The sequence below is a fragment of the Leptodactylus fuscus genome, chromosome 3 (genome assembly GCF_031893055.1).
Source record: "Leptodactylus fuscus isolate aLepFus1 chromosome 3, aLepFus1.hap2, whole genome shotgun sequence".
In the NCBI taxonomy this organism is placed as follows: Eukaryota; Metazoa; Chordata; class Amphibia; order Anura; family Leptodactylidae; genus Leptodactylus; species Leptodactylus fuscus.
Genome location: NC_134267.1, coordinates 8,322,871 through 8,335,090, shown reverse-complemented (window position 1 = coordinate 8,335,090; position 12,220 = coordinate 8,322,871). Strand labels below are relative to the sequence as shown.

Here is a 12,220-nt window from a genome sequence, read left to right as displayed (position 1 = left end):
GAGGTGGGATACTTAATCCCTCTTCCTCCTCAGCCAGGTGCCTGCTATTTGGTTGTACCTAGATTGGATTCCTTTTTCTGATTGGTTTTGCTGCACTGCTTTATTCTGGTCTTTGGCTCCATACTGGAACTATGTCTGTCTCCTTATTTTGGCTTTGATATTACCCCTTGGAACTGACCCTTGATAATGTAAAATGCCTTGTCTGTTGATTTTGCTTCTGACGTTACTTCCCAAACTAACTATTGTCCTGGACGTTGATTTATTCTCCTAATTTGCCTTGTAAGTTTATCGTGGGTTGTGGCTTCTGATGATAGAGCTTTTATTTCTTGTATCAGTTTCTTTGGTGACAATTTGGACCCCAAAAATGCATGCAAAGCCCAGCGAGGAACTGTGTGTAGGTTGTCAAGCTATTTATTGATGACAGACTCCCTTTCATTTTAATTTGGAGATTATTTGACTACATTATTCATTCCCCCCCCCTCCCCGTCCCGTTCCTTTTGCTCAGCATGAGGAAGCCGCTGCCAAGACCTCACTGTAAATAAAGGTCCCATTTCCAAGTTAATCTTTATTATGGGTCATTCTGAGGAAGAGAAAAATACAGGATTTCTCGTTAAATTTAATGACTCAATATTCAATGATTTAGTTGAATTGCAGTGATATCAGACAAGCACTAGAGGGCGCACGCTGCTCATACAATTGGGCAGTGCGGCCCATTGTGATCTCTGACATGTTGTACTGTACTGTATATACCGGAGCTGACTTGTGCTGTTAATAGAGGTTTTCTATCTGGATAGTTTCACCTAAATATCAAAGGTCTGTTCGCGGAAACTGCCGACCATCAGCTTTAAGGTTTTTCCCGCCGCGGTGTATTGCTGTGGCCTGTTACGTGGGCCTTTAGCCTAACCCAGATTTCCTCTTCTGGTAAAAGCCAGGTATAAATGGCCGGTGTTTCGAAATGAATTAGTGACAGAACAGGAGCTGCTAATATAGCAAAAGAACATCCCCTGACGCACATGACCATAGTCTATTTCATTACATTATCTTCCATTGTGAATGATATACGGACTCACTGCTTTTTATGGGCCTATACACATATCAGTAGTGTTTGTGGCAGTGTGTCTGGGCCGTAGAGAAGAGCTGGAAGTTTTTGAGCAGGTCTTATACCTGTCTGTTAGCGGCTCTGCCCTTTCATTCAAGTGACCAGAATACCAATCCATGTGCCATCTGTTCTGGTTTCTCTGACGCATATACTGCACATTGTGAACAGAAAATACAACTTGTCCAAATGTGACAAAGAAGTTTGCAGTCTAAAAGGGAGTCTGTCACCAGACCCAGCGTTCTGGTGACAGTAACCTATCTATCTGCAGGGCTGGGGTGATATGCTGGTTTTGGTGACAGTATAACCTATCTATCTGCAGGGCTGGGGTGATATGCTGGGTCTGGTGACAGTAACCTATCTATCTGCAGGGCTGGGGTGATATGCTGGGTCTGGTGACAGTAACCTATCTATCTGCAGGGCTGGGGTGATATGCTTGTTCTGGTGACACTAACCTATCTGTCTGCAGGGCTGGGGTGATATGCTGTTTCTGGTGACACTAACCTATCTATCTGCAGGGCTGGGGTGATATGCTTGTTCTGGTGACACTAACCTATCTGTCTGCAGGGCTGGGGTGATATGCTGGTTCTGGTGACACTAACCTATCTATCTGCAGGGCTGGGGTGATATACTGGATCTGGTGACAGTAACCTATCTATCTGCAGGGCTGGGGTGATATACTGGATCTGGTGACAGTAACCTATCTATCTGCAGGGCTGGGGTGATATCCTGTTTCTGGTGACACTAACCTATCTATCTGCAGGGCTGGGGTGATATGCTGGTTCTGGTGACAGTAACCTATCTATCTGCAGGGCTGGGGTGATATGCTGGTTCTGGTGACAGTAACCTATCTATCTGCAGGGCTGGGGTGATATACTGGATCTGGTGACAGTAACCTATTTATCTGCAGGGCTGGGGTGATATGCTGGATCTGGTGACAGTAACCTATCTATCTGCAGGACTGGGGTGATATACTGCGGTCTGGTGACAGTAACCTATCTATCTGCAGGGCTGGGGTGATATGCTGGTTCTGGTGACAGTAACCTATCTATCTGCAGGGCTGGGGTGATATGCTGGGTCTGGTGACAGTAACCTATCTATCTGCAGGGCTGGGGTGATATGCTGGTTCTGGTGACACTAACCTATCTATCTGCAGGGCTGGGGTGATATGCTGGTGACAGTAACCTATCTATCTGCAGGGCTGGGGTGATATGCTGAGTCTGGTGACAGTAACCTATCTATCTGCAGGGCTGGGGTGATATGCTGGGTCTGGTGACAGTAACCTATCTATCTGCAGGACTGGGGTGATATACTGCGGTCTGGTGACAGTAACCTATCTATCTGCAGGGCTGGGGTGATATGCTGGTTCTGGTGACACTAACCTATCTATCTGCAGGGCTGGGGTGATATGCTGGTTCTGGTGACACTAACCTATCTATCTGCAGGGCTGGGGTGATATGCTGGTTCTGGTGACACTAACCTATCTATCTGCAGGGCTGGGGTGATATGCTGGTTCTGGTGACACTAACCTATCTATCTGCAGGGCTGGGGTGATATGCTGGTTCTGGTGACAGTAACCTATCTATCTGCAGGGCTGGGGTGATATACTGGTTCTGGTGACAGTAACCTATCTATCTCCAGGGCTGGGGTGATATGCTGGTTCTGGTGACAGTAACCTATCTATCTGCAGGGCTGGGGTGATATACTGGTTCTGGTGACAGTAACCTATCTATCTGCAGGGCTGGGGTGATATGCTGGTTCTGGTGACAGTAACCTATCTATCTGCAGGGCTGGGGTGATATGCTGGTTCTGGTGACAGTAACCTATCTATCTGCAGGGCTGGGGTGATATGCTGGTTCTGGTGACAGTAACCTATCTATCTGCAGGGCTGGGGTGATATACTGGTTCTGGTGACAGTAACCTATCTATCTGCAGGACTGGGGTGATATGCTGGTTCTGGTGACAGTAACCTATCTATCTGCAGGGCTGGGGTGATATGCTGGGTCTGGTGACAGTAACCTATCTATCTGCAGGGCTGGGGTGATATGCTGGTTCTGGTGACAGTAACCTATCTATCTGCAGGGCTGGGGTGATATGCTGGTTCTGGTGACAGTAACCTATCTATCTGCAGGGCTGGGGTGATATACTGGTTCTGGTGACAGTAACCTATCTATCTGCAGGACTGGGGTGATATGCTGGTTCTGGTGACAGTAACCTATCTATCTGCAGGGCTGGCGTGATATGCTGGGGTCTGGTGACAGTAACCTATCTGCAGGGCTGGGGTGATATGCTGGGTCTGGTGACAGTAACCTATCTATATGCAGGGCTGGGGTGATATGCTGGTTCTGGTGACAGTAACCTATCTATCTGCAGGGCTGGGGTGATATGCTGGTTCTAGTGACAGTAACCTATCTATCTGCAGGGCTGGGGTGATATGCTGGTTCTGGTGACACTAACCTATCTATCTGCAGGGCTGGGGTGATATACTGGATCTGGTGACAGTAACCTATCTATCTCCAGGGCTGGGGTGATATGCTGGGTCTGGTGACAGTAGCCTATCTATCTGCAGGACTGGGGTGATATGCTGGTTCTGGTGACAGTAACCTATCTATCTGCAGGGCTGGAGTGATATACTGGTTCTGGTGACACTAACCTATCTATCTGCAGGGCTGGGGTGATATGCTGGTTCTGGTGACAGTAACCTATCTGCAGGGCTGGGGTGATATGCTGGGTCTGGTGACAGTAACCTATCTATCTGCAGGGCTGGGGTGATATGCTGGTTCTGGTGACAGTAACCTATCTATCTGCAGGGCTGGGGTGATATGCTGGTTCTGGTGACAGTAACCTATCTATCTGCAGGGCTGGGGTGATATGCTGGGGTCTGGTGACAGTAACCTATCTGCAGGGCTGGGGTGATATGCTGGGTCTGGTGACAGTAACCTATCTATCTGCAGGGCTGGGGTGATATGCTGGTTCTGGTGACAGTAACCTATCTATCTGCATGGCTGGGGTGATATGTTGGGTCTGGTGACAGTAACCTATCTATCTGCAGGGCTGGGGTGATATGTTGGGTCTGGTGACAGTAACCTATCTATCTGCAGGGCTGGGGTGATATGCTGGTTCTGGTGACAGTAACCTATCTATCTGCAGGACTGGGGTGATATGCTGGTTCTGGTGACACTAACCTATCTATCTGCAGGGCTGGGGTGATATGCTGGTTCTGGTGACACTAACCTATCTATCTGCAGGGCTGGGGTGATATGCTGGGTCTGGTGACACTAACCTATCTATCTGCAGGGCTGGGGTGATATGCTGGTTCTGGTGACACTAACCTATCTATCTGCAGGGCTGGGGTGATATGCTGGGTCTGGTGACAGTAACCTATCTATCTGCAGGGCTGGGGTGATATGCTGGTTCTGGTGACAGTAACCTATCTATCTGCAGGGCTGGGGTGATATGCTGGTTCTGGTGACAGTAACCTATCTATCTGCAGGGCTGGGGTGATATGCTGGTTCTGGTGACAGTAACCTATCTATCTGCAGGGCTGGGGTGATATGCTGGTTCTGGTGACAGTAACCTATCTATCTGCAGGGCTGGGGTGATATGCTGGTTCTGGTGACAGTAACCTATCTGCAGGGCTGGGGTGATATGCTGGGTCTGGTGACAGTAACCTATCTATCTGCAGGGCTGGGGTGATATGCTGGTTCTGGTGACAGTAACCTATCTATCTGCAGGGCTGGGGTGATATGCTGGGTCTGGTGATACTAACCTATCTATCTGCAGGGCTGGGGTGATATGCTGGGTCTGGTGATACTAACCTATCTATCTGCAGGGCTGGGGTGATATATGCTGGTTCTGGTGTCAGTAACCTATCTATCTGCAGGGCTGGGGTGATATGCTGGGTCTGGTGACAGTAACCTATCTATCTGCAGGGCTGGGGTGATATGCTGGGTCTGGTGATACTAACCTATCTATCTGCAGGGCTGGGGTGATATATGCTGGTTCTGGTGTCAGTAACCTATCTATCTGCAGGGCTGGGGTGATATGCTGGGTCTGGTGACAGTAACCTATCTATCTGCAGGGCTGGGGTGATATGCTGGGTCTGGTGACAGTAACCTATCTATCTGCAGGGCTGGGGTGATATGCTGGTTCTGGTGACAGACTCCGTCTAAAGTAAATGACAAGTAGGGATTACTGGGAGGAATATTTCATATGTGAAGGATAAATTAGCTATAAAAAAAACAAAATAAAGACATTGTCTGGGATATAAAAGTCCTTTCCCCAGTCACTGCTGCACTGCTCCATGGCTGTGTCTTATATTCTTTTCTGTAACAGGTCAGTCTGTTCTTTTTCGTGTTATTACATTGCTTTAATATATATATACACATTCCTATACACATGCATCTGTATATCCTGAGTAACCCCGTTACGAGACCCTCCTTATATTAGTATTTCTCACATGCCTGTTGTTGGGCCCGCGCCCCTCTCCCCTGGATACCTGACAGCGTTCCTGGCCATCTCGCCATCTGTTTATGCCGTCATGTCGGCCCTGTAATGAGCGTTAACTCAACCTGTTTAATCATTTATATCTGTTAAAAGCAAAAGTCTCCTTGAAATATTCATTGCAAACCAATTTCCTGCTGTAGGGCCTTCGCCCTTCTGTAAATATTTGGCTGTGCTCACATTAGAGAAGGGCACGCTTACCTGCGGCAGGAGAAGCGCGCACCAAGGGAATTGATATCAGACACTTTCTGGCGCTGTATTTATGGCGTTTAGTGCCAGGGACACTTTCTTTTACGACTTTTAGGATTGCTATGAAATCCCTATTGTGCAGATCACAGACCTGACAGCGTCCTCTGTACCTACAGGTCTGTTCATTGAAGGGGTTGTCCAGGATTGAAGACAAACTCGGGGGCAGCTGGGGTGGGTGCACACAAACAATCTTCTATCCCTGGGGTTCTTTGTCCAGTTCTGGTCCCTGGAACGCACCTCGCTGGAAAAGAAGTGGCCGACATGACCACCAAGGCCTCAGCGGTCACTGGAGACGGACTGATGATGTTACTCACATACGGCACAGGCTCCTTACCTGCGACTGCTGTGACCCTCACCCAGTCCTAAGAATGGGGAACCTTTCCCCTAATGCATGAATCAAGACTCCAACAAGCTTTATTGGCACGTCCGAATAGATATTTGACATTGCCAAAACTAGTAAAGTGGGTGGGGGGGGGGAATGGTGGGTATGGGGGAGTGGGGTGGGTGGTTTGGGGTATAACAGTCCGTGGAGTCTCATCTTCCTCTTATTTGGTAACAGCTGGACACGTATTGGGCAGCGATCTCCACAGTGGCCTCTTCTTCTCCCAGTAGGATGTAGAGTTTCCTCTTCTCGTCTGCAGATATGAAGTCTGGGATGTGGGCAGAGAGTCTTTGGTAGCAGACGGCCCTCACAGCTGAGTATTTGGTGCAGTGTAGCAGGACGTGGGTCTCGTCTTATAGAGCCCCCTGGTCACAGTGCTGGCACAGTCTGTTCTCCCGTGGCTTGTACACATATTGAGCCTGGATGAAGGTCGGCCTGACTGGTGGTGGATGATGCTACCATTCACTATAATATGAGCACAGCATTCGGCAATCGGAGCACTATCATTACCAGTCACGCCTCATTCAGCCTGGCTGTGGTAAGGCCCAATTCTCGCCTCGTGGCATAACGCCTTTAACAGCGTATAAGAGAAGTTCAGGCAAGTGTGCCGACCCCGCTACCTGTACCGGAAATCAGAAATTACAATCATAAAATAGAAGCAGATTAGAAAAAGAAGCCACATATTAGGGATACATTCCTTTTACATCCCTGGCATTCCCCTGACAATGGATCCGTTCTCCTCTGTATTGCTGAACTGGGCCGGGACGTATTGTACTGGACGGATTCCGCAGACAGTCAGTGATTGGTGATGTCAGGTCTGGACTCCAGTATGGGAACATGAGCCGCGTGTTCAGGCAGTGACAAAGAATCAATGAAAGTCCCATCTAAATCTATCCAGTAATGTGTCTGTGCGGGGAAGGATCTGGATCACTTATGTTCTGCGCATATGCTTGTCATTTATGACTCGGTACGTTATTGTAGAAGGGCGTCTCCATCGTTTGGGTCTCTTTTCTACATTTTTGTGAAATCTTACTAAATTCTTGGGGGCAGATTTACTTAATAGGGTAATGTAAAGGGGCGAGAAATAGGGTTTGGTAAGTGATTTAGGCTGAGGCCCCATGTTGCGGAAACGCAGCTTTTTTTGTTGCAGATTTTGTTGTGTTTTTTAGGCCAAAACTAGGAGTGGATTGAGCAGAAGGGAGAAGTCTAAGGGTAAGTTCACACTGGGTTTTTTGGATCCAAAAACCAGGTAGCCACAACCAAAACCCGGTGCACTGCACAAGCATCCAGCCGCGCACTCTGCTCCGGATTAGGCCCAATGAATGGCCCTAGTCCAGAGGAGGGAGTGTCTACAGGCCGAATCACAAAGCGACGGCCTGAAGAATGAGCATGTCGCTTCTTTTTTACGGGAGCCAGAAGAAACAGCTCCCAGAAAAAAGACCTGAGCGGTTCCCGTTGATTTCAGTGGGAGCTGTCTTTTTGGTCAGGGTTTTGAGGTGGATACGGCCTTAAAACCCTGACCAAAAAACTCAGTGTGAATGCAGCCTAAGAACTTCTTAGATATTTCCCATTCCTTTTGTAGCCATTTTTGGCTTTAGGTTAAAAAAAAACACAACACAAAAAAGCTATAACGAAAACGCTGAATTTCAGCAATGTGGGGGCCTTAGCCTTACACATTCACCAGTTCATGAACAGGCCATTTTACTTTTATGTTTTTTATTTGGTTGGTATGTCGGACTTTATTTCTGTGTAAATTTTATTTTTCACTTTTGTTAAATAAAGGAAACTGTCTCTCTACTTTGAGCAGCCCCCCCTCTCTCCTCCTCTCTCCATAGACTTCCATTGTACAGATTTGATCATTGACAAAACAAGGCAAATAAGTGAAGAAAATGAAACTTTTATTTCATAAAGATAAAGAATATTACATCATTTCTTATAGTCATGTCCATGATACATTCAGGTGAAAATAAACCTAATCATGTCCTTATATTATTACTTTATATTTTAAACACAATTGACATTTATTTGCAGGATTCCCCAGAACTACCTGCGATCTGTTTGGTTACTTTGGGCTCCACCGTTTTTATTTTCAGCTGTTCTTCTATTTTCCTGTGTTTTATGTATCTGTACTTGTTCTTGTAGCTGATAACAATAGTTTGTGTTGTTTTTATTTTACAGAAATATTTTAAAGGGAATCAAAGAGCTCCGGGATATTTTACGGGTTATAGAAACAAAAGCAACACAGGCCTTCAAGATGGTAAGAATAAGGAAGTGTCATCTGCTATATCTATCTATCTATCTATCTATCTATCTATCTATCTATCTATCTATCTATCTATCTATCTTCTATCTATCTATCTATCTATCTATCTATCTATCTATCTCCTATCTATCTATCTATCTATCTATCTATCTATCTATCTATCTATCTATCTATCTATCTCCTATCTATCTATCTATCTCCTATCTATCTATCTATCTATCTATCTATCTATCTATCTATCTCCTATCTATCTATCTATCTATCTATCTATCTCCTATCTATCTATCTATCTATCTATCTATCTATCTATCTCCTATCTATCTATCTATCTATCTATCTATCTATCTATCTATCTATCTCCTATCTATCTATCTATCTATCTATCTATCTATCTATCTATCTCCTATCTATCTATCTATCTATCTATCTATCTATCTCCTATCTATCTATCTATCTATCTATCTATCTATCTATCTCCTATCTATCTATCTATCTATCTATCTATCTATCTATCTATCTATCTCCTATCTATCTATCTATCTATCTATCTATTTATCTATCTCCTAATTTCCTATTTAAAGTGTAACTAAGCTTTCAGACAATTTTCGATTTCCTGTTAGTATTTGTGTCATAGATACATTCTGTAACATACATTACTAACCAATGTTGTCTCCCTTGTGTGAGATCCTGGATGTTTTCGCTCTCCCCTTTGCTTCTGTATTGAGAGCTGTTCCTTCCTATCACTGAATGTTACTGTGTATGGAGTGCAGGGCTTGTTATTTACATTACAGAATCAGTCTCTGACTATTCTCTGCAACAGCCAAAGTCGGTCTCTGTCATTCTATGATGGAAGACTGCAACGGACTTAGTAACAGTCGTGTGAACTCTCCTTTAGTTCTCGGAGCTCCCACAATGCACTGCATCCTGAAGACAACACTGAATTAAAACATAATATAAAAATAACAAATTGTAAATCTGGTTTGCAGAGTGTAGTGTTCCTTTAATTTGACTCTTGCAGTCCTAGGGTTTTGGCGTCTCGGCAGACGTCTCTACGGCGCTCTCCTGTCTAATGTAAAGTGAGCAGATTGTAACCGCGCTCAGCCATCCATCATGTAAAGTATATTTGCTTCCTACATTTGCTGAATGTGTCCAATACAAATAAGGTTAAGCAGGGAAGTTAAATGATGCGTTACATGAGGAAGTGACATCACACGTCAGTGTATATGTATACAGGCCATTAGCAGTGTACGTTGGTGCATTAGCGCTTACTGTGATGGGAAAGCTGACATATAGTACATAGAGGTGTCCGTATGTAGCGTATGGTTCTGCTTTATACTGCGTGACTGTACGCCTAAAGGACATGAGATTATTAATAGAACATCGCGTTTAACTCTCTCCTGATCTGAGGATCCTTGGGAGTCCTAAAGGTGAGACCCCCACCAGTCATATCATAGCGATACACCATGATTGTATGAGATGGCGATGTGCGGATGACAAGCGGTTCAGGGTACGGCAAGGCAGGTTTCTTTCTTCGTGGCTCATTACTGAGCTGAGACTTTATGTAATTCGGAGAAAATTCATCAAATACATAAAGACGTCTTCATTTATAAAAAGGAAAATAACACCGCTGGCGACAATTATCCTGCAAAAGGGAAAGGTTTTCAATGTTAATGTGTAAATTGTAATCAATGATTTTAAGAAAGAAAAAATAATGGTGCAAAGGCTCAAACAGAAGACAGAGGACAGAAGACACAACCTGCACTGTATAGACTGTTATAGAGACGACCTCTTAGTTGTGGGGCTTTGTCCAAATTAAACACTCCTATTGGGGTCTGGAAAGAGAGAAGAACATCCCAAAGTTACTGGCTTGTGTCACCCCAGGGGAGCAATGCTCAGACCTCAGGCACAAGATGGCACAACCAGCAGATTTCAAGACGACCTTTCACCACCTCCAATAAATCCAGCTCTTTACACCCCTTGATAGGCCCTTCTCTGCCATTTCTGAGACATCGATGCTGTTAGTTTTGGTGCCTGATATATACTATGTAGGCTCTGTAGTGTCAGGAGGGCGGTATCAGGCAGCAACAGACAAGGGGTGCGAATCTGAGCTCTGATACTGGCTGATATAGTGTCTCTACTCTATCATATAACCCTATATATAACACAGCTCAGCTTCTCTCCTCTATCCTATAACCCTATATATCACACAGCTCAGCTTCTCTCCTCTATCATATAACCCTATATATCACACAGCTCAGCTTCTCTCCTCTATCATATAACTCTATATATCACACAGCTCAGCTTCTCTCCTCTATCATATAACCCTATATATAACACAGCTCAGCTTCTCTCCTCTATCATATAACCCTATATATCACAGAGCTCAGCTTCTCTCCTCTATCATATACCCCTATATATTACAGAGCTCAGCTTCTCTCCTCTATCATATAACCCTATATATCACAGAGCTCAGCTTCTCTCCTCTATCATATAACCCTATATATCACAGAGCTCAGCTTCTCTCCTCTATCATATAACCCTATATATCACACAGCTCAGCTTCTCTCCTTTATCATATAACCTATATATCACAGAGCTCAGCTTCTCTCCTCTATCATATACCCCTATATATTACAGAGCTCAGCTTCTCTCCTCTATCATATAACCCTATATATCACACAGCTCAGCTTCTCTTCTCTATCATATAACCCTATATATCACACAGTTCAGCTTCTCTCCTCTATCATATAACCCTATATATCCCACAGCTCAGCTTCTCTCCTCTATCATATACCCCTATATATCACACAGCTCAGCTTCTCTTCTCTATCATATAACCCTATATATCACACAGCTCAGTTTCTCTCCTCTATCATATAACCCTATATATCACAGAGCTCAGCTTCTCTCCTCTATCATATACCCCTATATATCACACAGTTCAGCTTCTCTCCTCTATCATATAACCCTATATATCACACAGCTCAGCTTCTCTCCTCTATCCTATAACCCTATATATCACACAGCTCAGCTTCTCTCCTCTATCATATACCCCTATATATCACACAGCTCAGCTTCTCTCCTCTATCATATACCCCTATATATTACAGAGCTCAGCTTCTCTCCTCTATCATATAACCCTATATATCACACAGCTCAGCTTCTCTTCTCTATCATATAACCCTATATATCACACAGTTCAGCTTCTCTCCTCTATCATATAACCCTATATATCCCACAGCTCAGCTTCTCTCCTCTATCATATACCCCTATATATCACACAGCTCAGCTTCTCTTCTCTATCATATAACCCTATATATCACACAGCTCAGTTTCTCTCCTCTATCATATAACCCTATATATCACAGAGCTCAGCTTCTCTCCTCTATCATATACCCCTATATATCACACAGTTCAGCTTCTCTCCTCTATCATATAACCCTATATATCACACAGCTCAGCTTCTCTCCTCTATCCTATAACCCTATATATCACACAGCTCAGCTTCTCTCCTCTATCATATACCCCTATATATCACACAGCTCAGCTTCTCTCCTCTATCATATAACCCTATATATCACAGAGCTCAGCTTCTCTCCTCTATCATATAACCCTATATATCACACAGCTCAGCTTCTCTCCTCTATCATATAACCCTATATATCACACAGCTCAGCTTCTCTCCTCTATCATATAACCCTATATATCACAGAGCTCAGCTTCTCTC

At 44.6% G+C, this 12,220-nt stretch overlaps 1 protein-coding gene across 1 annotated transcript in view; it reads left to right on the top strand.

The window, feature by feature from the left end:
* The window catches only part of TTC7A (tetratricopeptide repeat domain 7A), a 229,847-nt gene that overhangs the window by 34,457 nt on the left and 183,170 nt on the right, over window positions 1-12,220 (top strand). Inside the window, exon 6 of the mRNA XM_075267023.1 lies at window positions 8,409-8,487. Coding sequence (XP_075123124.1) covers window positions 8,409-8,487 — 79 coding nt within the window. The remainder of the gene's footprint in view (window positions 1-8,408; window positions 8,488-12,220) is intronic.